This window comes from Thermothelomyces thermophilus, chromosome 1 (genome assembly GCF_000226095.1).
Source record: "Thermothelomyces thermophilus ATCC 42464 chromosome 1, complete sequence".
Taxonomy (NCBI): Eukaryota; Fungi; Ascomycota; class Sordariomycetes; order Sordariales; family Chaetomiaceae; genus Thermothelomyces; species Thermothelomyces thermophilus.
The window spans coordinates 7,657,299-7,684,664 of record NC_016472.1 but is presented as its reverse complement, the minus strand read 5'-3'; the positions used below and the strand labels follow the sequence as shown (position 1 = coordinate 7,684,664).

Sequence of the window (27,366 nt, the reverse complement as noted above, 5' to 3'; positions counted from 1 at the left end):
GTGAAGTTCGCTGCTGCTGCTTCCTCCCCTCTCACCGTGTGTTGCTGGTACGCTCAGGTGGGTATCTGTCCCGACATTGGTAGTGTACACTACGGATCGTTTGGTAGGTTGGTACTAGTAGATGGTTTGGTGGGGCTGGAAAGAATGAGCAGGTAGCTACTGCGAATGGAGGGGTCGAACAGGCCGTGGGGCACACAGTGTGAGCGACTTGATTGTGTACAGTGCGGCGCCATTCACCACCATCGCTACAGTACGGCGGCCAAACGCCCCATCTATCCTCTTTTGCAGGTTATATATATAGGGTCTGCAAAGCTCCTGTGAAATGCAGTCCTGGCCAGGAACCAATATCTCTGGGCGCGTTACCCGCACCAATTGGGTGGTAGGTATCATTAGGTTACGCGTGTCTAACAAGTATATAAAATCTATACGCGCGTTGCGCGCCTATTGAGGGTGTGCAGGAAGCGAGTATTGAAGCTCTTCGTTGGCACCTTCTGGCTGTCAAAATTACGTGGGTGGTGGGGGGCAGGGCGGTTGGTAAACTTGATCCTTCCGCAGCTTGAGGGACAAAGGTGTTTGGCGGCCATAGAGGAATCAGTTCCAAGATGTACGGATAGAAGAAGATGGATCGACAGTCAGAAGACTTAAAAACAGAACACGTATTCACGTCTTTCTACATGACGCCCTCTCCACGTATATCATGCAAAGTTCGTAATTCGTGATAAAACCAAGAAATAACAGAAATCTGCTCCACATACTCCGTATACGCCATTATATCCCAAATGCCGACAAATATCAAATGTAAATGTTGCCGATGTGATGCGGTGATGATGCCGATGCTATGCCCAACCATGCAATGGATGAGGGTTCAAAGCAAACGCCAGAAAACGAGAGTCAAGGGGTATCAACCGACCAAACCAAGACGGGTCCAAAGGAAAACTTTCAGAACCGCTCCATGAAGTTCCTGCGCACCGTCCACATACGGAGCCGCTTACCAAAGACGTACATGGGAATGGTGAAAAGCAGCAAGATTAGTTGGATAATGCCAATCCAAATATAAACGATCTTGGGACCGTCGTCGGAGAGCCATCCGGTGACGAACAAGCTGAAAACCAAGCCGTGCAGGACGTTCTTGCTGAAGTTGAGCGTGACCAGGGCTTCGCCTGCGTACTGCCGGTAGCTGTCGACGCAGAAGGTGATGCTGGTCGTAGAGCCCATGGTGCAGCCGAACGAGATGATTCCAAAGAAGGCCGTCGGGACCATCCAGTGGTCGTGGACCTGGGCAGACCAGCCAAAACCCATCAGACCGATGACGGTGGTGATGGCGATGGGGATGGCCATGACAAGTCTAAACTCGGGTTCGTACAGGCCGCCATTCCGCCGCGCCATGGCCTTGACGATCGTGTCTGATATTCTTCCCGCTACCGCGGATCCGAGGATGCCGCCAACGAACGGGCTGATGTAGACCAAACCCGTCTGGAGCGCATTGAAACTGTAGATATCCTCGCGGTAGATGACCGCCACGGATTCGGAGATGACAATGAGCCAGCCAACCGAGCATGCGTAGACAACCGAGGACCAGAGCACAGCCGGGTAGCTGAAGAGGATTAGAGGCCTTACGACAACCTTGTGCCACTTGTCCTTGTTCAGCCGTCCATTGAACGGTTTCAGCGACTGGATAAAGGAACGGGGCGGTTGGTTGCGCAGGGCAGCCGTATAAGCTATCTGGCCGTTTGTCTGGGTGCTCCGGATGGATTGCGACTCGGTGTCGGTTTCGTATTGGTCAAGGCGTGGGAGGTCTTGCTCGATCGAGGGTGTCGGAGGGGCCGAGGGTGCCGGAACGGCCGCGGATGCGGGAGGAATCGACAGCTTTGCCGGGGAAGGTGGCCGCGGAGCACTCGGGGAAGCTTTTTCATCCGACGATGCGAGGCCCTCCCCCGAGGCTCTCGGCTTTTCGGTTGCCGTTTCCTTTTCGGCTGCTTGCTCTTCTCCCGACCCGCTGGCTGATGACTCGCTCGACGCATCGGCAAACTTGACCTTCTCTGTTGGCGCAAATCCCACCCGAGAAGCTTTCGCGCGCTGATCCGTTGTGGTTGGCGCTCCCGTAGCATCGACGGCGTGATCGAGTGAGGGCCGCCTGGTTGGAGCAGGCGTTCCGTGCAGGACCTCCTGCCTGGACGAGATTCGCCGAAAGATATTTGGCCTCGACCTCGTCTTCTTGACTTTCCTTGGAATAGGCTTGCGGTCCCAGAACGTCTCTGGGACGAAGAAGAAGAGAAGCAAGCCGCAGAAGGCAACCACGACAGCGACCATCCTGCAAGAAGCAGTTAGTGATTTTTTTTTGGGTTGCTGCGGGGAGCTGGGGAATCGGACGTACCAAAAGACCCAACGCCATCCCATATTTTGTATGATGACGGCGCTGACGAGGGGAACGAGGTTTTTGCCGCCAAGCAGAAGAAGCGTGTAGATGCCGATACGGAAAGCACGCTCATGGAGGAAGAAAATCTCGGCGATGGTAGCCGACGGCAGACACTCGACGGGGCTGACTGCGATACCCTGGAAGATCCGCGCGACGACGAGGGAGGGGAAATTGGGCGAGGCAGCGCACCAAACCGAGGTCGCGATGTAGAGAATCGCCCCAAAGAGGTAGACGGGCCGCTTCCCGTACAGGATGGCGGTAGGGGAGAATATGATGGATCCAAGGCCCATGCCCATCATGTAGAGGCCCGTGGTGAGCGAGACGCTATGGACGTCGACGCCGTACTCGTTGGCGACATCAGTGAAGCCCGCGGCAAGCAGAGGCGTAGTGCCGCCGCCAACCATGCAGAAGAGCCCCAGAGACAGCAGGGCTAGGTCTCTCCGCCACGCCGGCCAATTGAGCGGGTCGTTGGCCGAGTCTTCGGGCTGAGGCTCCAGGATAATCTTGCCATCCCGGGTCTTCTTTTTCGGCACCTCTTCCACGTCATCGGGGAGTTGGTGGATCACACCCGTGGGAATGGACGAGTGCGATGTTCGCGCCGGAGCGTTCCTCAGCCCAAGCGGTTCATTGTGGTCGGCAGCAAGCAACAGAACCGAGCCTGTTTGGCGGGTTAGCGGTCGTGTTGGGAAGTATTGGATGGGATAGCTAATCGGTCTCTACAACGTACCTGGAACTTCGATGGTCTCCTTATCCTCCAGAATTCCCATCGTCCACCTAGGCGGGCCGGATCTCTCGCCAGAGTCCCGCTCCCCAGCAGACTTTCGGCCAAAAAGGGAACTCCATGGCCGCCGCGACGGAGGGGAGGTTTGTTGTGCATCTGACGCCATTGTCGCTTCTGGGATGTGATGTGCCAAATTCGACTATATCCTGTGCCGAATACAAATACATACAAGGCGAAATGGGAAAGAGATATCCAAACTAAAAATTGGCCAGAAAGAAGGCAGCCAAAATTTGCCGACAAGAAGCAGGTATAGTACTCTCCAGGCCGGGGGTTGTAGCACGAAGAGGTTCGGAAGAAGCTGGCTGCAATTGCGTTACAACAACAAAGCCAGGCGTTGCTGGCCGGAACCCGGAAGGGGTGTTGTTGACGGTCTGTAAAACCGGAACTGAGACCAGCGGAATCACGGAACTCCTGCCGCTACAGGCCTTGATGCCTGCTCCAGTGCGGACCTGGGGGAGATGGAAGAGGTGAACGGCAGTTGGGATGCTTGGGAACGTGAGGAAGGAAAGAAGGAAGAGAGGTGGGCAGTGAGCCGCAAGCCTAGAGATATACTTAACACCTGGGTACTTTTCAGCTAGTACTACGGAGTAAGATGCGAGGAGGTTACCCCAAACACGCGTGGGGTTCAATGGAAGATCCGCAAGGATGTGTCTCCAACTTTCCATCCTCTCGCATCTACGCTATAATCCGTAGATTGGTACGACGCAGTGCCGCATGGGTTGTTGGCCAAGAGTCAAGAAAAGCGCCCCGCCAGAAGCGAGGGCCTGGCAATCGGTCATGGGAACCGGCGCGGGGTGTCTCGGGTGTGTGTTTAGCTTGGGGAGCTGAAAGACCCCCGGGGTTTGGTGAGAGAAACACCCCGGCGATTCTGTACACAGTACCGCGCCAACATGCAGGAAATCAAGGAACGACCCGTTAGGCTGGGTAGCCCGGCGAAGCCGTCCAGCAGCCAAAGCAGACGGCGCAATCCTCAAACAGATGAGCAGCGCTGCGTGACCTTCTTTGTGACAAGTAGGATGAGGATAGCCCAAGCAATCGCGGATTCTGACTCGACGACTTGCCGTGCCGAGAGCTTACTGTCGCACCTACCACCACCTTCGAGATTTTGCCACAACCAGTCGAGGTATAGCGATAGAACCGTGATGGTGCAATGCGCCGAGGACCCTGAGAGTATCTCTGTTTTGGTCGCGGGGAGCAGGAAGCGGGGCCTGCCTGCCTCAGACAAGCTCGCCAAAACGCACCAGCAGGCATAGCGCTGTTGCTCCCCCCGGCCCCCCGGGGCTCCTAACCAACTGGTGGCGCGGGGCAGAGGTTGAGGCGCACATCACCGCTAATCAATGCACGCATGTGGGAAAGCGATCGTCTTTGTTCTGCGCCGCAACGTCCGCATCCGGGTTGCTGCTGTTGATGGCAAGCCATCGATAGGGCCCTCGACATGCAGAATGACGATGCCAAGGCGCGTGACAAGCCTTCGACGCCGTACAGTACTCCCGTGCACCCGAAGGTCACACAGGCAACACTTCTCAGTGGTTCTATTAACTAACACCCAAAACGGACAGGAACCGCAGCCGCATCCTGTCGATGCATCACTGGACAGAGCAATGGCAGGTCATCTCACCGCTCATCTGATGCGACCGATGAGATCCACGTTCTGTAGTGTGCGGATCATTATGGAGCTGCCCAGGAATTCTCGCCTGCATTCCCCTACGCAGGACGGAGGTAATTCAGCACGACAGGTGCCGAGTGCAGCTTGTGATGCGCGCCAAGTCTCCCCGAGCCCACCCTAGCATGTGGGGTGGTTGGCCTGACGGCATCCAATGCAACGTTGGCGGCAGCACAAACGAAACATTAGCGTCCGTATTTGGTAACTTTACAGAACCCTGAAGGTAGCGTGCGCGAGTGGTGATGACCTCACCCTCGATGTCGAAAGAAAGCTCGCGAAAATTCACAATTGAGGACATTGTTTGAGTAACGTGACTGGGCTATTCGGGTTATTCCGATTTTGCCTCGGGTGCTGCTGCACTCGCCTGCGCTGCATTCTAGGGAAACGATGCAGCTCCTCGGCTCGTCACTCGCTGCTGGGAGCCGATTTTTCAGAGCGACGTCCCTCCCCAAGCATGACCGGCTACTGGTATCACGGCTGCGCTTTTCAACGTCGCGTCCATCACGAGCATCGAATCAGGTTTATGCCTCGTGGGTTTTACCTCCGTTCCACACCCCCAACGCGCGTAGATCCTCCCCCCGACCTCGAGAACTGACCGCAGACGCGTTCCAGGGTTCGCAATGCCGACCAATTCCACACCTACCAGCTCCTGTCGTCCTCCTCACGGACGCCGCTGCTGACCCTCTGGACGACCTCGTGGTGCTCCACCTGCCGTGTCGTGGCGCCGCTCATCCAGGAACTGGTCGAGTCCGGCGTGGGCGAGGCCGAGGGCGGCGTGGCCTACTGCACCGTCGAGTATGACGCCCCGGACGTCATGGCCGCCGGGCTGGGCCTCACCTACATGATCAACTCGGTCCCAACCTTGCTCAGTTTCGATGCCGGCGAGGCACAGGTACGGACCAAGGTCTCGGACGGGAGGAAACTGGCGGACCGAAACTTTCTCGAGGAGTGGATCAGGAACGAGGCGAGAAGGCACGGTAACCGCGGGGGCGGAGGGCCGAGTGGCGGGTCGAACCTCCTTGGTAGCATTTTCGGCAGGTCATGATGGCGCCGGTCTAGACCAAGGAGATGTTGGTTGTACGGCCAATAGTCAACGGCGTGCATACCGTACGTGTATGTACATCAGACTGACTTAAAGACGGCGCGAAAGCTTAATCCGATATTTCTACAGTTCAATTGAGACACATCTTGCATACCCGTGGTCTCGACGCATCTCTGGTGCCCTCCATCACCCATTTGGCTCAACAGTCCTGCAGTCTCGCGACATTTGTGTTCAGTCCGCAGCGTCCGCTCTGAGACATGTCTTGAGATAGAAGCCGATCTAGAACCTTTATGAGAGCTCTGAATGGAAACGATGTTTGAGCGGGTCGTTCGTTCCTCAGATACCCTGGTCGGTCTCCCGTTTGCGCCTGTGCCTCGCCGTCGAGATCACTGATGGTGCCGTAATGGCGGACAAGAGCATCAGCTTCAGTTCCACCTAACACAAACTGCAAATGGTGACTCGGTTGCTGGACGAGACGGATGGGGGGGCCACTTCGGGGAACAACTCCTTTCGTAAAACTATCAACCCACAGCTGAAACGAGTCTCAGAGTTCCCCCAGACCGTTCGCGCCCGAATTCCCTGAGCCAGCGCTTAACCCCCTTCCATGAAATCAGAAACCTGGGAAACCCTGGTACAGTACATACGACATACAACTCCCAAACGCCTATCCATGGCCAGATGTTACCAGACCTAATTCCAACACCGAGCCGAACCAGTACCACATGTCATCATCCCAACCTTTGTCAAGACCGTAAACCAATGACTGGGCGACACACATTCCCCAGAGGACGCGCCAAAAAAAAAAAAAAAAAAAAAAAAAAAAAAAAAAAAAAAAGAGGAGAAAACCGGAGACGAACTAATCCGGGAGAGCTCACAACCTAACTCACGCTTGCGGAAGATCCAGAACCTGCCGCAAGACCGCCTCCGAGGCCCTGTACCACCTGCCCCTCGCCTCCAGCTCGTCCGCGACCCCGCCCTGGGCGTTGTTGTCCCTCCTCCTCTTGGCCTCCCTGGCCGCGGCCGTGCTGTTGGCCCTCCGGTTCTCGAGCGCGGCCACCTCGGCCCCGAGCCGCTCCATCTCCTTCCTCTTGCGGGGCGCCTGCGCGCCCAGCACCTCGAGCTCGCGCTCCACGGCGCCGAGCTCCCGCCTCCGCTGCTCCACCAGCTCCCTCGTCTTCCCCAGCGGCATGTTCATCATCGCCGTCGACATTCTTCCCCCTCCCGGGGCCCCGTCATCATCATCCTCCTGCTGCTGGTGCTGCTGGTGGTGCTGCCTCGCCCGCAGCTCCCGCACGCGCTCCTCCAGCTCCGCGATCCGGCCGGGCAGCTCGCGCAGCAGGTCGCGGCCGGCGCGGACGTCGGCGTAGCGGCGGGCGAGGTCGCGGGCGCGGCGCTCGAGGTCGTCGACCATGCCGGCGACCTCGGTCTTTCGGGCCTTGAGGGCGGCCTTGGCGTGGGCGTTGGCGGCCTCGAGCTCGGCGATCTCGTGCGGGGTCACGATCAGCGGCGGGTCGCCGACGATGGCGCGGATGAACTTCTCCTTGGTGACCTGCTCGACGTACGAGAAGCGGAGCTTGGCGAAGAGCTCGCGGTAGTGCGCCAGGTCGGCCTCGAGCGACGCCGGCGTCGGCCCCCTGTCGCCGCTGCCGCTGCCGCTGCCGCTGCCGCTGTCGAGCGACGCGGTCGACACGTCCGACCTGCGGTTGGCCGCCCCTCCCTCGCCCTCGCCCGCTCCCTTGCTTGACGGCTGCGCCGACAATATGGGTTCGCTGAGTTTGAGGATGGTGTATTCCTCGCCGGGGGCGGAGCCGGACTCGAGCTCTTGGAGGGCGCGGAGGACCTCGGCGGCGCGATCCGCGTCGGGATTGGCGGACGATGTCGCGCGCGACATGGCTAGTTTCCACGACGAAAATGCCGGGGGCTCCCGTGTCAGTATTCTCTGTGCTTTTTAAAAAAAATTCCTATCGGGAGCGCGTGGGGTTTTCGTGTAATGAGCCACTTTCTTTTCGAGATCTCAATCCCGACCCTCGAGTTGTGGTTGTGTTTGTTGTTGTTGATTTGCCGAATATGGATAGTTAGCGGGGAGCAAGGCGATAATCGATAACGCATAACCCTAACCCTTCTCTCACTCGATGCGCTCCGTCCCAACTTCACCCATCTGCGCCCCTAGCTGCTGTGTACGTGATGGGCGTCGTCAACATGCCTGCCATGGTAGGGTATGTACTGTATGCATGTACATACATACGTGCATAGGTACACACAGCACATATAGTAAGCATAGTGCTGTGAGTGCACTCCACCATTGTGTCGCACAGAAGGCTAGACAATCCGAGCAGGCCTCCTAACGCACAGGAACCACTCGTCCCTCCAGGATCAATACTGTTATTATCGAGCTTTGAATGCTAAAATAGATAAAAGAAAACAGATACTGTACCATCCCCCCGCCGAATGGCTATATGCCGCTTTCAGGGCTTTGAGACATTGAGAAAGCCAGAAACCATGAGCGCCAATGACGAGCAGAATAACGCCCTCCCAGAGAAGCCAGGATTCCCGAGACAAGATAACACCACAATGCGAGAAACGCCGCCTACTTTTCCATCCTTGAATCAAACCAACATTAAACGCCCACCGTACTCTGCCCGCAAATCCGTTCAATGCAGCCCCTCGACGAGAGAATAAGGCTGATCCTTGAGATACCCGTTCCCGTACTTGGCCGTGATCTCCTCGCCGTCTCCGATGGCCCTCACGGCCACGAGCATCTGCCTCCACCGCCCAGATATCTTCATGACCCTAAACGCGGCTGACGGGTCCGTGCTGTGGGTGACCTTGCGCACCCAGTTGCCCATCCGGCCGGGATAGATCTCCGCCACCGTCTCGTCATCCAGATCCGGCCGCCGGAGCGGCATGGTCCAGTGCCCGGGGCAGGAGCCCGGCGGCACCAGCTCGCCGACCAGCTCGCCCAGGATATCATTTGCCTTGTGCGTGCCCACCGACCGGATGCCGGGTCCCTTTGTTGTGTCGTCCGAGATGCGCGGGATCTGCGGAATCTTGACCTCGGCACAGCGGCAATTCTTGCGCGGGCAGAGGCTGCACAGCTTGTCGCCAGGTCTGACTAGGCTGGGGTCCGACGGCCAGTCCCAATCCCAGCCGGCCGGCCGAGGCCAGAGATACCCGCTCCGGCTATTGTAGTGATTCTGCTTGAGCAGGCGGAACGGGGCGAGAAGGGGAGAGATCTGGTCGACCGAGAGGTAGGTGGTCGTCATGCTCTCCCAGATGAACTCGGGTAGCTCCAAGCATTCCCAGATGTATTTCTGCAGGATCGCACCGACGCTGCACAGCCGCCGAACGAACTCGTTGTCCAGTTCCGTATGCAAGCGCGCCACTTCGCCCTTGAACAGGGCAAATTCCGTGCAGTCTAGGTCGTGCGGAATGAGGCAGAGGAGGCCGTCATATTCCCCGCAAATCGTCGCCCAACACTTCCCTTCGCGCAAGCAGTCATCAAGCTGCGACCGCTTCGTTTCGTCCCAGCCCAGGGACTGAAGCATCCCGTTCACATAGTTGTGTGGCGTAAGGTGCCCTGGCCGGGTCACCGCGAACTCAACACAGAGTGCCAGCTTCATCTTGAAGAAGCGCGAGAGGAAGACGTGCAGTTCCGGATATCCGTGGGCCGACTCCTCGACGGATTTGACGAGCCCAAACCTGCCCAACACCGTCGGCGCTGACTTGGAATACCGTCTCCACTCTCGAACCAAGTGCGCGAGGCGCTCGAACGACGGCTTACCGCCGAGTTTATCGGCCGTCAGGCTTCCAGCAAAAGCAGCCTCACGAGCCTTGAGGAGCGTGGAAAGGCGCTCAAGGGCGCTTTTGACGGGCAAGTTTTGCGATACGGCTGCTGATGGTGTTTCCACTCGTAGCTTCTTGGAAGGTCTCGGACTCGGCACGTCATGGTCCCTGTTGGGATTAATCATTCTCGCGGTCTTCCGGAAAGGTGGCAAATCCTCCTTCTTTCCGCCGGTTGAAACAGATTGGATCTTGGCATGGGTAGCGAACGGGGGTTGCTGCGGAACGATCGTGACGGGTTTCGCGACAACATCCGGAGCGAGCTGTTGCGGCTGCGTTCGAGGTGTCAAGTCACCGGTCTCGGCGGCCACTCGGGGTGAGTTGGTAGGTTGCTCGGCAGATCTGAATGACGTGCTCCTTTCAGCCGGACGGGCATCAGCTTGGGCCCTTGGTGCATCCACTGATGTCGTCGACACCTCCCCTCTTTCTACAACCACGTCCGCTACCCGTCCTGTCGCTGTGTGTCCCGTATGCGACGCGCCAGGTTCAGGCGGCGGAGTGGCCGACTGCGTGAGCTGCGAGCCGGCGGGCTCGGCTCGTGGTCCAGAAACGCAACCAGCGGCAGGGGCTGCATGTCCTTCTTGCGACCCCGTCGTCTCGGGGGTGCCAGGTAGCCGGCGTTCGAGCTCCGACGGCGGCTTGTCATAGATTTGGAAGTCTTCCGCAGACATAGCAAACTTATCGGGGCAATTCCGGTCACAAAACCGGTAATCAGGGGGCATATCCGGTGATGAGTTATATTCGAGGTTGATGGCAATGGCGTAGTTAGGACCGAGATTCAAGACCTGATGATAAGTCCCCGGCTCTGTCACGATGGCCTGTCCGGGGACGCAGTAATCGAGAGTATATTCGATTCCCCATTCGTCCAATTTAGAAGGCGGGATGAATCGGCTGAGGTGCCTCACGGCTTGCGAGCAGTGACGCATTTCGGGGTATTCAATGGCCATCCTCTCTTCGAGTTTCTTGGCAGAGGCAGGCTTGATAAAACACCAGAATTTGTGCTCTCCGGAGCGGAGGAGGTTCTCGGACCGCACATGCGCGTCTTCCCTGTGCATTGTCGTAAGGGTCTTTCCGGTGAGGTTGAAGTAGACATATTGAGTATTGATGCCCTCGAGTTTGGTGCGGCCTCTACGCCGTAGCTTCTCGCCGGGAGACAGCTCAACATCCTCGAACAGGGGATTTCCAATGATGTATGGCCAAGTTCCCTTGGGCGGATTCGCAGCGGAGGAATTCCACAGCTCCTTCTGCTCCTCCAGGGACCATTCCGTCTTGGCACTCACGGGAAGAGGGAGGTTAGGCGACGAAAACTTGAACCGCCTGCCGGTATCGATCTTGACGAGGCCCAGCCGGTCGACCTTGTAGGTAAATGAGGTCGCATGATCTTTTCCGGGGCGAGCCATCTTCTGCACATTGAGTGGTGGGAGATCCCGAACTTGGATCTTGAAGTAGCCGACATCCTGGACAGCTGGATGGCTCGAGTAGATCTCGAAGAGCTCCTCGTTCAGGACATGAATGTCTTGGTAAGTGCAATCGAAGAGGGGGGATGCATCATGCTCGGACGGCACCGGGCTCCGATAGACGGCGCCGTTGCTCAACGTGATCCCGTAGGGAGCCTGAGGGTGGAGGCCGTGATCGCGCCCGCGGATGGCGGCGGAGGGAGCCTCTTTGATGGGCGGCGCCAAAGCCGATTTGCATTCCGTGTCTGGGGACCGCACCACAGCCGGGACCGGGGCGGGAGCCGCCGAGTGGATGCCAATGTTGCGCTGGGCGGCCGGGTCTGGATGCTCGGCCTGTGCTGCTGGAGACTGGAGGACCCGCTTGGAAAGAGGAAGGGAGGCTGATGATGATGATAGAGGCGTGTCGGAGCCGCGAACCGACGACGGCGTGGGCGAACCATGAGGCGTGGCTAGCTCCCGGACATTATTCAAGCCGGTAGACACCTGGTCGAGGCGGCCCAAGAGATGTTGCAGCAAGTCTCTCCCAGCCTTCGTCCTCGGCGGCTGCACCTTGCGACCCGAGGCAAGGCCATGTTCGAGATAGCCCTTAAGCGCGACGCTAATCTCTCTCACCTCGCCGCTGATGGAATCGACCTTGAGCTGAAGGGCGTCCATCTTGCGTGCCACGAGGCGGATGAGGTGAGTCGGCAAGATGAGAGCCGCCGCGATTGATTGGGAGATGTGCAACGGGTTTCGGGTGCTAGGACGGGTGATTAACTTGCTGCGTAGGTACAGTACTTGGTGGGGCTGGGCTAGCTGAGTGACGGTATGTCCCTTCCGCACGCGGAGGTAGGTGCTCTCGGTGCTACACTCCAGCGCGAATGGATAGGCTGCTAACAGTGGGACTGCTCCCGTGCTCTCGTTCCGACAGATCATGCAGGGAGGGAGGGGCAGGGCACCGTCGTCCCATTTTTCCACTTACCTGCTACATAGTAGGTACCTTTCCATTCGCGTATTGTACATACATACATACACGGGGACATCAAGAAAGCCATTAACAGGATTGCATACCACGTATCCCTTCGTGCCAGCCCTAAGGGCTGCTGCTCACAGAATTGACGTCTGTGTCGTCGCGGGCTCAAGACCCCATGACGTTGGGGCTCCAAAGAAGGAACTCTTCGAAGGGTCCGCTCAAATAATGCTCGTGTATGTATGTATGTACAATGTACGGTACTGTTTCCTTGGTAATGCAATATCGGGCGCCGCCGATTGCAGGTCGAGTCCTTGAAACCTCACGACAAAGAGGATAAAAAGGTCGATTCCAGTAGTTAGTGTCTCTTAGCAATGCGTAAGGCCGCTTTCGCTCTGCTACCTCCAGGTCATTTGGACAGGTTCGAACTGCGCATGTACCAACTGTACAGAAATGGGTACATACTAGTACTGTACATAAAATCATTCGCCCAGACGGGGAGTTGCGGGCTCTGCATGCTCGAGACTCGTGCTCAACGGCGATCTTAACGTGGGGTCAGCGGGAACGATTAGCGAGTGGAGCTAGGCGATTAGAGACCCTTGAACTCTCGCAGCCGTCCTTTGCAATTGTCGAAAGTGAGTTTGCCTCTTAACGCGACGGAAACGCCCGCTCCTGTGACAACCACGTCATTTTTAGGTTACATCTGCACTCGCGCTTCTTTCGAACATCACGGCGTCGTTGTGGCTGTTATGGAGAAGCGTCTTTTAGACCCGGACACCATCTTGACCGATGATGTGGTCGCGGAGCTCCTAGCAAAAGAAGCGAACGATGCGGCCATCAAGTACTCCTCAATGGGCCTCGAAGCTTTCAAATCGACCAAGTGAGCACTTCCGGATTTGGCGCGCGGAGGTCATTGGACTTCAAGGAGCTCATGTCACACAGGCCGTCGAACAAGGCAAAGCCAAACACTCGCTTCCTGGGGCGCGTCATCAAAGAGACGACCAGCCATAACGCCGCTCTCTTGGCAAAGGAGACCGCCGAAGCTCAAGCGCGCCTCGACGACTTGACCGAAGCCGAAGAGAGGAAACGGCGAAGGCTGAATCCCAGTGCCTCCGATATCAGGCGCCGACAACTGGGCGATATCTCGTCGATCCTGGCGGGGCGAAAGCGATCCAATGACGCAGAGCGACGTGGAAGGTCGAAGAAAACGGATGGCGGACGGAATGATGAACAGTCCCGAGACCGGTCCCGCGACCGGGACCACCGACGCGGCAGGCACGGCACACGGCAGGACGACGAAGAAGAAGAGGGACGCCGGTCGCACAGAAAGCACGACGACCGGACACCAGACGGCGGCGGCCGCCGCCGCCGCCGAGATAGGTCATGCTCGCCGCAGCAGAGAGCCCACAAGCAGCGCGACCGGTCACCGTTAGGCAGCAGGGTTGAGGACGACCGGCCGCGCCACTCGAGATCGCGTCGGAAGGAGTCCACCCGGGATAGAGACATCATTATCTCCAGCGAGTCATCTAGGCGCAGAAACTACGGACGGCTACGAGAGGAGGACGATAATCAGTCGAGCGCCTCGAAATCAAGCAGGGCAGCCGGTGAGGACGAGTCCGATCCGTTGGAGGAGTTCATCGGCCCCGCACCACCGCCCAGAAGTCCTGTTCGGAAACGTGGGAGAGGTGCCATCCGGGGCGCCGCGGCAATGGACAGCCGATTCGCGGAGGGCTATGACCCAGCCTCCGACGTCCAACCAGACTCGGCCGAGGCGGACGACTGGGACGAGGCGGTCGAGGCATACCGTGACCGTCAGAAATGGAAACAGCAGGGTGCCGAGAGGCTACGAGCCGCCGGTTTCACTGAGGAACAAATCAGGAAGTGGGAAAAGGGTGGTGAGAAGGACATTGATGATGTGAAGTGGAGCAAGGCTGGAGAGAAGCGCGAGTGGTAAGTAGGAGGACTCTCATTTTCATACCGACACACCGAGCCCTAACATGGCTGTTTAGGGATAGGGGCAAGGACGGTAGCTTCTTTTGATCGTGCCCAAGCTCGATCCCCTTTGCGTTGGGGCGGCGTTCCGGTTATTAAAGCGGGATTGTATTCGGAAATCATGCATTGGTAGGCGTTCCTGGTGCACATTCCTACCTCCAAGCGGTATAAAAGGCTGGGTGAGGTCCATAAAGTCCATTGGAAGAGCGCGCGTGTATCGTGATGAACATCATGGAAAAACAAACCTCCCTTACCTGCTAAGCGTCTCCGTTCCCTTAGCAATTGGCCAGGAAGGCCGGCGTCCGGCCTTGTTTACCGGTCTGAAAGTAGGTAGCCGGTCGGCTCTATTGTTAGAGTTGAGGGTATCAGTTGGTTGAGGTTGTTGGAGCGAAGAGTGCAGAGCTAACATATACTACACCGGGCTTGCTAAGCCTTGGGTATGAGAAACAACAAGGTAGAAGGCTGCAACGGCAAGCTCAAGTTCAGCGAGTCCTAGCTGTCACTCCTGACCACATTATGCCCTGGTCCTGAATAGTTTCGTACATCCACCCCGTCTTGGGTAGAAGCTAAGCAGACAGCCACAATCCTTCTCCACGGGGTCTGGATAAAATATCCCCGCCCCCCCCCCGGACTTAGTTGTCCCCCCAAGCAACCTTCTGGCCCTGTTTTGTCTTGAGCTTCCCCTCTTTATGCACGGGCGCGCCCCCCGCATCCTTGGGCCTTGACGCCGACAGGTCCACCACGGTATCCGCATCACTCTCGTTATTTGTGGCCCACATCCTCTCAATGCAAAGCTCAAATGGACCCGGTATCCTGTCTGTCAGGCCGATTCCGATCGACTTGACCTTCTGTCGCATCATCTCGGTCTGGGGCTCGACGACGAAGCCGTAGTTGGTCCGCACAAAGTCGTTCCACTTGACCAGCACCGTCTCCCACTCCCCGGGCTTCTTGACGAAGAGGCGGTGCTGGTGCAGATCCGTCGGCACGACCGACTCGGTCTGGACGTTGATGAAGTACGCGCGGCCGTCGGACTTGACGCGCAGCGCGAGGTAGACGTAGGGGTCGATGTTGATCAGGCTGCGCCCGAAGATGGTGGGCGGCCGGTCGCGGGTGCGAAAGGCGGCGTAGCCGGTTCGCTTGACGTCCGGCCGGTCCTTGGGGAGTCGGGTGGAGATGGTTCCGTGGAAGCGGGCATAGCCGGGTGAGTTGGGGGAGGGGGGCGGGATGCCGGAGTCGGGGGCCGGAGAGGACACCCAGTCGAGGTTCGCGTTCGAGAAGCCGCCAATTTCGACGTCGGACATGATCTTGCAGTCCTGGATCGATTCTGGGCTGTGGAAGTTGTGGAGTTCGTAGGGACCTTGGGCGCCCTTGATGCCTTCCAGACTGAAGACTGCTCGGCAGTCCTCGGTCAGCTACCACCTAAGGTTCGGGCCTCCTCCAATTACCAGAACGTACCAATGTGTGAGAGCCTTTTGAATTCGTCGACGCTGCGGCCGATAAAGCCCTTGTACAAGAGCGGCCGTGTCGCCTGCATGGTGGGCGAGTTGTCTCTTGTCTGCTTGCGCGATGCGACCAGAATCCTGTGCAGCTAGCTACCTGATTGATGGGATCCCAGGGGGCGAGAGCGCCGAATGCTTCAAGGCTCTTTGCATGTTCCCAGAATCACTTGCATAATGTGTCTGGGGAATGAGCTCGCGACGCTCAATCCATTGGAATGCGATTGGGTGCTGTCGGAGGTCTTTGGTGGGTTTCGTCATGAGCAATCTGCGACTCTACGCCAGGGGGGTGTCCCCACCATTTATTGGTGGGCCGCTGCGTTGGTGCTTCGGCCACGTGCTTCTTGTTGCACTAACTATGGATTAAGTGAAAAGATTCACGGATCCTACGTACGTCCCCAGGTTATCGTAAGTTTTAGAATCAAAGGACAACAATAATGTGGATGACACTGTTAAAGCACCTAAAAATTGTTCACCCTCTAATCTCGAGGCTGGAAGGTCTGCCCTACCATCTCCGGAATACGCTCAGTGCCAGTTACTTTGGGCTGAACCGGGCAGCAAAGTCCGTCTTCTGGCACAAATCAGGCATCTCGGCCGTCGATAATGTAAAGTTGCGATACAACACCTATACGAATGACAAAATCTCGTTAGTATAACCAAGTTTCAATTTAAGAATTGTGACTAGACGTTATTGACAAGCAAGTTGTTAAATTATTAAGCCGCCTCTAAGTCACAGTTCTCGTATAACATATTGACCTTTATTTCTTGTCCCTTGCAGTTCCCCTATCTCGTTGCATTTGTTCTCTTGCCCCGAGATAGGCTATCAGACCGGCCTTCGATTTCTTGCCTGCAACACTGCCGGTACCAGAACCGAAAATTTGAGACTTAAACGCTCGGGCTCCGTTGGTCAAGTCAACATTGATTGCTCTGTTTCTCTTTGGCTTCTTTCACATTGCAGACAAACCTAAAGTTCTTACCATTCCCACTTGAAGAGAAGTCTTCCAGCTTGCTTCAGTATTTATTTGGCATGTTCCTGACAAGTGCCCACTTCTTACCAATGTGTGCCATGCCAGCGCTGCTGATGAAGCCATTCCTCTTAGTATAGGCCCCGTCTGGGCTGCCGTATGACAGATTCCCTATTCCAGAGAATCGCAAGGTGATAATAGGGATTCCATTACTTTGACACTGCCTAGAAGACGAACGCTCATGTTCTTGATAGCTTGCATCTTTGGCGAAGGTCCATTCCAAGACCGGACACGCTTTTGTAAAGTAGTCTTGTTCTCGCCTCCTGCTTCATTGCTTTTTGGGCTCGACGTCCATTCACGTAAGCCAGGTTGGACACCGTCTACGTTGAAGATCATGGCTAGTTTTGTCTATATCTGTGTTTCCCCTACGGACCGGTTAGGAACTTCACCTGCGATGAGAATACTCTGTCTGTGCTCCTCCCTTTAAACAAACAAGCATGTTTGTATCAGATCACACTGACAAACTCGATCACAAGGAGCTGGTTGTCTCCCACTTACAGATACTGACCAGCGTCTGCTACACCTTTATATAATCACGGCTACAGACATGGTTCTCACACAACCGCGATTTCCTATCATAGCTACCACTCTTTTGTTTTACATCATGTTGGCAATGCCGCAAGTAAATATAAATAGTAAACGTATGAAACAACCCCTCGTACAGCCCCAATGACGACGCAGATACTGATCGAGTCAGCACGCGGACCCAACTCAGCGGGACAAGCTCTGTGATGCCATGGTCATGTCCACTATCCATGGAACCTCTGGAACCTCTACACTTGCACCAGCAGGTTCCCGGCCGTGCCCTGCGTCTCGAACATGCCCGTTCGGTGATGTTGTGTGTCCCGGAGATGGCCTCACTAGGCTAAACCGACCATCAATCTTATCGCCCGAAATCCTATTGTTGCCCGGCCGGTGCCTACTACCGGAATAGGCAAGCGGGTCCCGGCCGTGCTGTTGTCGCCGGCCTCCGGATCACACCCGGAGCGGGGCCGGTGCGGCGTGCCCAGCTCCGAATTCAGCCTCCGACCAGCCCCACAAAATCAACATCTGCCGGCTCCCGAGTCCTGATCCTGCCGCCTGGTTCGCCGCCGCTCACACGTAGGTCAACCCGAGGGCATTTTTCTCATTCGCCGCCTCCTCTTTACCTCCTCTTCGAAGTTAATTTGTGTTCTGATTCTGATTCCCGACGGCTGTTTAGGGTGACCATAAATACCAGACAAGTTTCCCCATCTCCTCTCTTTTCTTCCTCTCCACCACACCGCAAGCAACCTTTTACGCCTGCATTGTGCAGTTTCAATAGCATCTTCCACAAAGGTGAGTGAGACATCCATCCTTGTGCGTTCTCCTTGATGCCGGACGACGCTGCTGCACATTGGATTCACTCCTTCGAACCTGCGTCCACTCTCCTTGCAGTTCTGCAGCCTCACCTGCCTGTCTGTGAGAGAGCGCAAAGGTGGCCTTCTGCCAAACAGAAGGGCATCTTGTGGCCAGGGTAAACAGAAACTCCCAGTTGTCGTCGTCGACGGCCTGAAAGACCAGGTCGCAAGGCACATCCCCCTTCACACTCACTCAACTGCTCCTTCCTCCCCTCTCAAAGATAAATCACCTATCCTTCCTCTGCCTCCTCTTTCCTTTCTCCACAAACCATCAAACAATCCCATTGACTCGAGGCCATCGATCGATCCCCAAACCAGCTTGCCATCAGGCCTACTATCCTTCTCCTGAACATCCTCTTCCCCGAATTCCATCATTCACTCATTCTTCTCCTCCACTCTCTACCCGCTTGTTCGAAAATCGGTGGTCAAGTTTGATAGCATTTCCCCTCTTGCTCGCGCGATCCGCGTTGATCGACCAGACCACCAACTTCCCGAGCCTCCTTTTCCCCAACAGCGAAAATAACGCGTCTCACAGACCATCAACAGGCAACTCGTCTTACATCTGCGCCTCCGGAAAACCTCGAGATCATCTTTTACCTCCCAAAAGACTTCATTTGGGTGTCCTGTCCGTCGCGGAAAGACGTCTTGATCGCCTTCATCACGTCAATACCTGACAGCAAGACAGCAACAATGTCTGCCATGCTTAGAGCAAACGGGCTCGGCAGCTCCGCGGGCAAGGTTCGCCGCGTGCGCTCCTTTAGCCTCAGCAATGGCTCGTCGAGCGACTCGTCGGATTCCGAGAATGGTAAGTCACTTGTCGCTTCGCTCCCATCTGTTTCGTGGTCGCCGACCTTATTCCCCATATCAATCCGCCTCGTCCTGCAATTGGTACCGCAGGCCAGATTCACTCACCAACATTTCTCGCGCCATCTGTGGCATGAGAAGATGGTGGGTAATTGGGATTTTGATTCAAAATCTGGCCGTCTTTTCCCTTGCATGGCGTCCTTGGTTGTTGCGGATCTCGCGATGATGCTGACACTCATCAGCCGGCGCTCGCCTCTCCGTTGGCGGGCTGTCCGATTCCCCTCCCCGTGTTCGGTAAGTTGTCCCGTAGCCCTTCCCTGTTGATACTGGCCGCTGATTCTCAACCAGATTTTCTTCTATCACTGAGGAGATCGGCCGTATGAGCATCGCCTCGAGCATCGCCTCGGGAAGCCCTGGCAATGTCACCACGTGAGTCTTTCACCCTGGCGCCCACGATGGCGTTTGCTGATCCTTGGTTGTCGCAGTTCGTCCCCTTTCCAGATTGGCATGAAGCCCAGCGGAGATGTCTTCGAGTCTCCCCGCATGAAGACTCCTGCCAAACCCGTTCGGCAGTTCGCTGTCCCGGTCATGAATTCATTCGACGAGAATGAGAATGAGGAGGTCAAGATTCCCAACGTCGAGGCCGAGGAGCGCCGCCTGACGCGTTCCGTGACGACCCCCAACGCCATGATCGCGACGCCTGGCGAGCGCACCCTCCGCTCCTCGTCGTCTCGCCATGAGATCGGCGGCATCGATGCCCAAGGCATCTATCCCCCCAGCGCCTGTGTTTTTGTGGCCAAGTAAGTCGCTGTCACCTTCCAACTATCCTGTTCGCCCGAGGACAAGCCTGACAGCTGGAATCAATAGTCTTCCCGAATCCAAGGATGACCGGGCTCTCGAAGCCGCCGTCACTCGCGAGTTCAGCCGCTTCGGCACCGTCTTCGTCAAGATTCGCCGTGAGAGCAAGGGCAACGTTGCCGGCATGCCCTATGCGTTCGCCCAATACACCGTAAGTTCTGCGCGATTTTCTCATGAACCTCACATGTCTGACAAGCCCAGAACGAGGAGAACGCCAGGGTTGCAATGGAGGAAGGTAGAGGCATCCTGATTCTCGGCCGCCCCTGCCGCACCGAAATGGTCAAAGCCAACCGTACGTGATGTTTCCTGTTTGTCGCTCAGAGCAACACCACTGACCAGGGCCCTATCTTGCCCGCCTTAGGCACCTTCGTCATTTATAGTCGCCGCGGCGAAGAAGTCACCCCCGATATCGCCCGCGAAATCCTCGAGCCTTACGGGGAGCTCAGCAAGTGCGAGATGCTCAGCGTTCAGATGCAGGAGGCCATGAGCCTCCCGAGTGCTGTGTTGGTCGAATTTGCCAAGTTTGATCCCAAGCGTGATCTCAACATGGTACGTTTTGGGCGACCCCGTACCACATCGGATCATGTCGTTGACCTGCTGACGTTTTCCCATAGGCTGTCCGCCAGCACGATGGCTACCGCATTGATGCCTTTGATGTCAAGAAGAGGAACTTGATCTCGCGCAGTGACGCCGACGAAGAGTTTCTCCGCAAATATGACGTGGATCGTCGCTCCGTTTTTGTCGGCAACCTTCCCGTCCACACCCAGAAGGAAGAGCTTGTCAGCCTCTTCTCCAACGTAGGCGACGTTATCGGTGTCAACATCATCTCGCGTGTCAACTTCCACGGTTGGTCCATGTCGGTTTAACCGCAGCTTCTCTCGGGTGCTGATGATCAGTAACAGGCCACGTCACTCGCGCCTTCGCATTCGTCGAGTTTTCCAGGGCTGACACCCCGGACATGGCGGTCAACAACTTCGTAAGTACTGCTCATCGGCCTCCGGCATCTCCTCGGATTCGCGCTGACAGCTCTTGCTTCCAGAGCGACACTACTTTCCGCGGCAACGTCATCAAGGTTGAGCGGAAGATGTTCAAGCACGTCGGCACTCCCCGCCGTGTCAAGTCCCAGGCCTTCTCCATCAAGTCGTCCGCGACCCCCAAGACGCCGAAAGCCTCGACTGTCGCCCGGTCCCCCAAGGCTTCCGCTGGCCAGTTCTCGGGCAGGCAGGAGGAGACGCGGGCCCCTGCTACCCAACAGGGTTTCAACGACCCCACCGCCGGCTATACTTTCGCTCCCTACGGCTATCCGCAGCCGGCCCCCGCTGCCCCGCCTAGCGGTGTCACCGTAGTCGGAGCCAGTGGCCTCCCGGTCACGCCGTCCACCACCCCTTTCGCTCCGAACCCGTTCACCTACGCGGGTGGCTTCTGGCCGGGCATGTCCATCGCCCAGGACCCCATCACAGGCCAGACTTTCTGGACCTACACCCCGCCGGTCGGCGGTGCCACCACCACCACCACCAACGCGCCGACCGAGTCTCCCACGCGCCCCACCGCCCATGAGAACGCCTACTTCCACGGCGGCTTCTGAGAGGAGACGCGCCGCGCATTCATTCTCCCAGATGTCATTTTTACTTTGTCAGACATACCCAACATCAGTTCCGTTCATCGCTCTCATTCCCGGTCTGCATCGCTTCTCGGTTTTTGATTTTTTCTTTGATGGCGCTCATGGCAGCCCCGCAATATTGTCCAGTCGGTCGCGCATCTCTTTGCAGAGATGAGGACCAAGATTGATTGACAGAGATCTGACCAGTCTCCAACCCTTCCTGTAACGGGGAATACGTCTCTTATGATTCTTGTTCACTCGGTCCAACCACGACCTTTGAGCGCTCGATGACGAGACTTGATGACAAAGTCGTGGTGATGTTTCGGCATCCTTGGTTGCCGCGATTCCTCGATTTTCTGAACTTCGGAGCTGAAGGATCTTGTGACGGCTCGGATTGGCGCAATGCGTCTGGATGACCACGGATGAAATTTTCTGAGCGAGGTGCTGGTGTGTGTGTGGATAGGTGATCTTGTCAGTTTATGCTTGGACTTCCGTGGCGCAGGATATAGCGGGCGATTCATCGCCAGTGCTGGGTCAAACTGCCGGCGGACTTCCTCGAATTTCCCTTTTTTTTTTGCCTCTCATATTCCCTCATATGGATCTGCCTTCCGAGCAGTTGGGAACTTTTCAAGTCCTCGTTAAGTTGGGAGTAGCACGGAGGAGTGATGGGTACCGAGATGTATCTAACCTTGAGATGCCTCGACATGACTTCCCCATGTTGTTATCTCACTCCATAGAGGCATGAAATGAGGCAATCAATTGGGACACCCTTCAGAAAGGCGTTCTCCGACTATGATGATGATGATGATGATGATGATGAGTGACCCCTACTGAGCTGCAAGTATAAGTGGTAAGGAGGGGCCAGCGATAGGCGGGTTTGTTGCTGCAGATGCTCGCGGGCCAGACCTTCCCACCGCGGCTTGGCGCCACCCACTGTAGCCACAGCAGTCACGGTGGAGCCCCCACGCCGTGTAGGTCAAAACCCACATTTTAATGCAACGTTAGCTTCCTGAACAGACCGTTGACACCAGAATCATTGGTCAGGCCATGTTAAAAAAAAAAGTTCGGCACGCAACCGGAGCTAGTGGAATGGAGTCGCAGGATGCACGCAGGGCTGCAGGCCCTTGAAAAAACCGCAGCTCCCTCCCTTTTGGGCATCTCTACTTCGTATTTTCTCATTCGAAAACACATGAGAGGGTCGGCAGACAGCTCTTGTCACTTGAAGCAGCACCAGATCATTTAGCGATCAACTAGTCTCTTTCGCGTCATTCACAGCATGGGGCAGCCGTCGTTCGAGGCGTCCCACGCCCTCGTTTATGTGACATATGGAGTATTTCTGTGAGATCATGAGACCTACATTATGCTGCTGGCACATCACCAGGGCTATATATATATCAGAGGTCCATGCTAACGGAGTACGCAGGTTGTTGGGAACAGGCGTTGCCTGGACGTTCAGGAACCAGAGCAAGGGAGAGTTCCTGGCAGGCAACAGGACTCAAACTGGTTAGAGCACACTCTCCTTCGCCTTCACTAGCGCTCGGAGAGAAAACTTGAGGAGAGCTACGCTTCTCGTTTTCAACTCAGCCCCCCTTTCCCCTCCTCCACCTAGCCTAAGGGAATATTAAACAGACAGACAAAAGAAGGGGGATGCTAACCACTTATTCTCGACAGCTCTGCCGCTCGCCCTGAACTTCATCGCATCCGGTGAGTGAGTGAGCCATGCGGCTGAAGAGAGAGCCAATCGGCGGGTCTTTCCAAAATCAGGGCGGCGGCAACGCAGGAGTCAAGCATCAGACTCGCATCGTTCTCGATTCGGCAGGACACTTGATCGAGGAATGGCGTCGTAGGGCGACGACATGTGAACGGCGACAACAGACGACAAGGAAGGCCAGGCCACAGGCTGACCAAGGTTCGTACCCCAAACCTCACCAAGCCCTTGTCTCTCGTCCCACGCCGTCACCGGGTTTCCACTTCGCCCCTGGCGATGTGGGAATCCTGGTCGGTCTGTTGCGGATGGGATGACTAAGGGTTGCGGCTCACTACGGGCGCCGAGTTGAAGCATGTTCGCCGGCTCCAACCTCCCCCGTTCGCTGGCTTTTTCTGCTGTTCCATGGAAGAAAAGCCAGCGAAGCGGTACGCGGAGGAGAACCGACGTCTTGTGGAAACGAAGCTGAGATTGTACCGTGATACTCGATCAAGTTAATGCTTGCGTGGGAAACGTGCTGCCGCTCTGATATTCCCCCTCCCCCCCTCCCTTCCCCTATTCAGCAACCCTGTGTCAGCATACTAATCCCAGCAGCCCTCGGCTCCGGTATCCTCTTCACTTACCCTCAGCTTGCAACGTTGGCTGGTGTTCAGGGCGTGGTCGTCTACGCCTTGGCGTCCGCCCTCCCCCTTCTGAGTTTCGCTGCGCTGGGCCCCATCATCCGCCGCAAGTGTCCCCAGGGGTTCGTCCTCACCGAGTGGACCAGGCAGCGATACGGGACGCTTGCGGCTCTGTACCTAAGCTTTATGACGCTGGTCACACTGTTCCTCTACATGATTTCCGAGCTGTCCGCCATCGGACAGGTCGTCAACCTCCTGACGGGAATTGACGGGCTGCCCGTGCTGATTGTGGAATGCGTCATCACAACCATCTACACTTGTATGTCCAGAGGAAACTCTTAGTTTGTGCGGCAAGAGAACGTCCACTGACCTACCGAATAAAAAGCCGTTGGCGGTTTCAAGGTGTCCTTCTTTACGGACAACATCCAAGGAGCTATGGTTCTGGGTCTTATTCTGATCGCCACCATCACCATCGGCGTCGAGACCAAGATCGACACGAGCCTGATCGAATCCTCCGGCCTGACCAAGGCTAGTCTTCTTGGCTGGCAACTCCTTTACATCCTGCCCGTGGCTATCCTGACTAATGACTTCTTCCTCGTACGTTGTTGGTTCTCTTCCTTGCCCTCTCCTTTGCCCCCCCTACCCCCCCCTTTCTCCGTGTCCTTCCCCAAAATGCCACAAACTAAGCCGAAATGTTTACTCTCCCGCAGTCTAATTTCTGGCTCCGCACCTTCTCCGCCAAGACCGACCGCGACCTCTGGCTCGGCATCACCGGCGCCGTCGTCGCGACGCTCGTCATCATCACCCTGGTCGGCTCGACGGGCCTGATCGCCGCCTGGGCCGGCGTCTGGCCGGGGCCCGAGGACGCGCCCGTCGACGGCTCCGTCGCCTTCTTCGCGCTGCTCACGCAGCTGCCCAACTGGGTCGTCGGCGTCGTCGTCGTCATGTCCGTCACCCTCAGCACCGCCGCCTTCGACTCGCTCCAGTCGGCCATGGTCACGTCGGCGTCCAACGACCTGTTCCGGAACCGGCTGAACATCTGGTGGATCCGGGCCGGCGTCGTGCTCATCATGATCCCCGTGGTGGTGATTGCGATCCGGGCGCCGTCCATCCTGCAGATTTACCTCATCTCGGACCTCGTCTCGGCCGCGACCATCCCCGTGCTGGTGATCGGCCTGTCGGATGCCTGTTACTGGTGGAGGGGGTTCGAGGTGGTCGTGGGCGGCCTGGGCGGCCTGTTTACCGTCTTCTTGTTCGGCACCGTCTACTACGGCGACGCGCAGCTGGGCGCCGAGCTGATGCTGCTGGAGCAGGGCCTGTACACGGCCGACTGGGGCGCCTTTGGCGCCTTCGTCGCGGCTCCCGTCGGAGGCCTGCTCTGGGGATTCGGCGCGTTGGGCCTGCGGCTGGGCATCCAGTACGTCAGCGCTCGGCTCAGGGGACAGAGGTTCGACGCTCTCGATCGCCCCGTGGCTGTTAGCGGGCCGCAGCTTGTCGACCCCGAGGCTGGGAGGGACGGCGGTACCTGGGACAACACCGAAATCTCTTCGGATGCTCCTGGTCTCGCCAAGACCACTGGCAAGTTCTTCTAGAAACCCAGCCTAGAAGTGGGCGGTGATGGAAAAGGGGTGGCATGGCCACCGTTCGATCGAGGTGTCATAGAGCACTGCACATTCCCCGGGCTTCTCAACTTTGGTGCTTGTTGCTTGGGTAGTTCGGCACCCTCCAGGATATTGACGTGGCAATGGATCTCGCAGTGCTCGATGGGCCCTGTGCCTCTTGACCTTCTATGACCTTGTCCCGATGGGAAATCCTTGTGATCCGTCGAGTCTGTAAACTATATGTTATTTATAAGGACATAACAGCCATGCCCCTCCATGTGGTAACTTGAACCATAACCGATACCATGACGGCAAGCAGTCTTTCCCGATTTAATCTATATACCGTAGCAGATACTTGGAATTTGAAGTAAGCAAACCTCGGGGCCGAGGCACGAGAGAGAAGGATTGAGGAAGAGTCAGGTTCGGGCGCCCGCCACTGGTTAGGTTGGTGAGACGGAGCAACAGACCTCCCCGGTACAGGATGCATCTTCTGAATGCCAAAAAGATGTGGCTGACAGTCTGGTCGCGTGTTCCCGAGATGGGGGGAATGGTCATGGACAGCGGGTCTGCTGCTCTCATTGCCAGAGATGAGCTGAAAGGGTTTCGAGCCCGCTAGGTCTCGTGATCAAAGACGGGATATTCCACTCTTGGTCATGAATAAACAAACATGCACCAATGCTTTCCAACTTTTACGCCGAATGTTCTCTCACAAGGGATGTTGCGTTCAAAGTGTTGTAGGTATGTACACATATTGTACACGGCCATGTCCATCGTACATCGTCTGTCTCCCGTTTGAAACATGTACCACCACGTCCTTGAAGCCATGAGGCTCAGTTTCCGAGAAGCCGACGAGACACCATGGCCCTCTCCTCCTGCCACGACTCCAGTGTCGTCGGCTTGATGGTGCCGAGATAACGCCATTTTGATTGCTTCCAACCCCGTTTCGGATCGATAACGCAGGCAATCGCCACGTTTTCCACCACGTCCATCTCCCTTTCGCTGCCCGGAACGACTTCGCCCTTGGCGTTGTAGACAACCACCCGTTGCTTGCTCGAGATGGCCACGATGGCTTGCCTGATGAGCGGGGATTCGCGCTCGGTCGAGATGGGCGATATCCGGTGGGACTTGAGTGACGGGTAGAACAGTTTGTTGGTATACTTGACCAGCTCCCAGCTGTAACGGTGCCCTCTGGGCCGGGCATCGATACTTGCGAGCAAGGGGCCGGCGTAGTCCCTCGTGCAGATCTTGCCGATTGCGCTCTTGTTGCCGGCTGCCAGGGCCTCGGCGACGGCACGGTGGAGTGCCTTCGCGGTAGGAATGAGGCTACCCCTTTTTACTTCAAAACTAGCCCGCTTGAAGATGCTAGGTTTTGAGGAAAACACCACGGAGCCGTTTGTCAACATCTCTTGAATCTTGATGTACATCCATTGGCTCAGGAAACGGATCTTCTTGCCCAGGGAGTCAGGAAACTGTGATAGGGGTGGGAGCACGAAAGACCCTTGATTAGATTGGGTATCAAGTCAGACAAGGCTCTTCTTCAAACTCCGGGTGTCAGCGAACAACGCACCTGGCAAAACTACAGAGAGAGTTTCTGCTAATGTGTCGGCCGACATAGCCGCCACTCTCTGGGACGTCTCGACTTTGGGCGCAGTATTCTGCCCAATCCGAGGCGCCATACTTTCCATACTTGGACGGTTGAGATGAATCCGACTCTTCTCTTGAGATGTCGTAAATGAAGCGGCCGAAGGCAAGCCTCGTGGTCGACGGACGCCTGCACAGTTGGCCAAGACCAGCATTGACCTCTTCGGGCCCGCGCCCTTCACCGGGAGCAACTCCCGAGCGCGCAGGCCGAGCCGTAACGGCGACATGGTGTGCCTGCGTGCGGATACGTTGGATGAAGGTCGACGAAGACGCTTGCACTCCCTGCTTTCCTCCCCAGACACTTCCTCCTGCTCGGATCCCAGTCCCTGCCTCCGGTCGGTCGCCCGTTATCCGATTTGTTGTCGTCGGTGCGGGTGTCCCTTGCCGAGCATGCGTTTGTCGGACAGCGTGCGTCGCGGCCGAGGTGCTGGTTCGACGTTGCAACAACAACCCGAGCTGCGATGACTTTGAAGCTCAAAAATCCCAATGGGATAGGC

The 27,366-nt window shown here is 56.7% G+C and overlaps 9 protein-coding genes across 9 annotated transcripts; 4 read left to right on the top strand and 5 right to left on the bottom strand.

The window, feature by feature from the left end:
* Positions 1-640: 640 nt before the first annotated feature.
* MYCTH_61192 (general substrate transporter) lies at positions 641-3,633 on the bottom strand. Its single transcript, XM_003660158.1, has 3 exons — positions 3,144-3,633; positions 2,375-3,074; positions 641-2,311 (listed from the first exon to the last, which is right to left on the bottom strand). The coding sequence occupies exons 1-3, from the start codon at positions 3,301-3,303 to the stop codon at positions 940-942; spliced, it is 2,232 nt and encodes a 743-aa protein (XP_003660206.1). The 5' UTR covers positions 3,304-3,633; the 3' UTR covers positions 641-939.
* A 1,448-nt stretch (positions 3,634-5,081) lies between these two features.
* Positions 5,082-6,357, top strand: MYCTH_2298219 (uncharacterized protein). Its single transcript, XM_003660157.1, has 3 exons — positions 5,082-5,390; positions 5,473-5,967; positions 6,117-6,357. Exons 1-2 carry the CDS (start codon positions 5,248-5,250, stop codon positions 5,903-5,905), a joined length of 576 nt encoding a protein of 191 aa, XP_003660205.1. The 5' UTR covers positions 5,082-5,247; the 3' UTR covers positions 5,906-5,967; positions 6,117-6,357.
* Positions 6,358-6,785: 428 nt separating this feature from the next.
* Positions 6,786-7,945, bottom strand: MYCTH_75070 (uncharacterized protein; the record flags this gene model as incomplete). The annotated part of the gene is made up of 1 exon (XM_003660156.1): positions 6,786-7,945. Exon 1 carries the CDS (start codon positions 7,791-7,793, stop codon positions 6,786-6,788), a length of 1,008 nt encoding a protein of 335 aa, XP_003660204.1. The 5' UTR covers positions 7,794-7,945.
* A 383-nt stretch (positions 7,946-8,328) lies between these two features.
* On the bottom strand, positions 8,329-11,962 carry MYCTH_2298217 (uncharacterized protein). Its single transcript, XM_003660155.1, has one exon. It carries the CDS (start codon positions 11,851-11,853, stop codon positions 8,554-8,556), a length of 3,300 nt encoding a protein of 1,099 aa, XP_003660203.1. The 5' UTR covers positions 11,854-11,962; the 3' UTR covers positions 8,329-8,553.
* Positions 11,963-12,639: 677 nt separating this feature from the next.
* Positions 12,640-14,127, top strand: MYCTH_2298216 (uncharacterized protein). The gene has a single exon (XM_003660154.1). The coding sequence runs from the start codon at positions 13,080-13,082 to the stop codon at positions 14,100-14,102; it is 1,023 nt and encodes a 340-aa protein (XP_003660202.1). The 5' UTR covers positions 12,640-13,079; the 3' UTR covers positions 14,103-14,127.
* Positions 14,128-14,499: 372 nt separating this feature from the next.
* On the bottom strand, positions 14,500-15,893 carry MYCTH_2298215 (uncharacterized protein). Its single transcript, XM_003660153.1, has 2 exons — positions 15,596-15,893; positions 14,500-15,530 (listed from the first exon to the last, which is right to left on the bottom strand). Exons 1-2 carry the CDS (start codon positions 15,672-15,674, stop codon positions 14,773-14,775), a joined length of 837 nt encoding a protein of 278 aa, XP_003660201.1. The 5' UTR covers positions 15,675-15,893; the 3' UTR covers positions 14,500-14,772.
* A 2,837-nt stretch (positions 15,894-18,730) lies between these two features.
* Positions 18,731-21,287, top strand: MYCTH_98369 (uncharacterized protein; the record flags this gene model as incomplete). The annotated part of the gene is made up of 10 exons (XM_003660152.1): positions 18,731-18,845; positions 19,087-19,138; positions 19,193-19,273; positions 19,330-19,644; positions 19,712-19,853; positions 19,904-19,994; positions 20,064-20,251; positions 20,317-20,548; positions 20,605-20,678; positions 20,742-21,287. 10 exons carry the CDS (start codon positions 18,731-18,733, stop codon positions 21,285-21,287), a joined length of 1,836 nt encoding a protein of 611 aa, XP_003660200.1.
* Positions 21,288-22,482: 1,195 nt separating this feature from the next.
* Positions 22,483-25,389, top strand: MYCTH_2298205 (uncharacterized protein). The gene is made up of 6 exons (XM_003660151.1): positions 22,483-22,640; positions 22,726-22,805; positions 22,974-23,211; positions 23,602-23,946; positions 24,013-24,224; positions 24,338-25,389. Exons 3-6 carry the CDS (start codon positions 23,022-23,024, stop codon positions 25,217-25,219), a joined length of 1,629 nt encoding a protein of 542 aa, XP_003660199.1. The 5' UTR covers positions 22,483-22,640; positions 22,726-22,805; positions 22,974-23,021; the 3' UTR covers positions 25,220-25,389.
* A 514-nt stretch (positions 25,390-25,903) lies between these two features.
* MYCTH_2298203 (uncharacterized protein) lies at positions 25,904-27,343 on the bottom strand. Its single transcript, XM_003660150.1, has 2 exons — positions 26,796-27,343; positions 25,904-26,726 (listed from the first exon to the last, which is right to left on the bottom strand). The coding sequence occupies exons 1-2, from the start codon at positions 27,094-27,096 to the stop codon at positions 26,059-26,061; spliced, it is 969 nt and encodes a 322-aa protein (XP_003660198.1). The 5' UTR covers positions 27,097-27,343; the 3' UTR covers positions 25,904-26,058.
* Between the last annotated feature and the right edge of the window lie 23 nt (positions 27,344-27,366).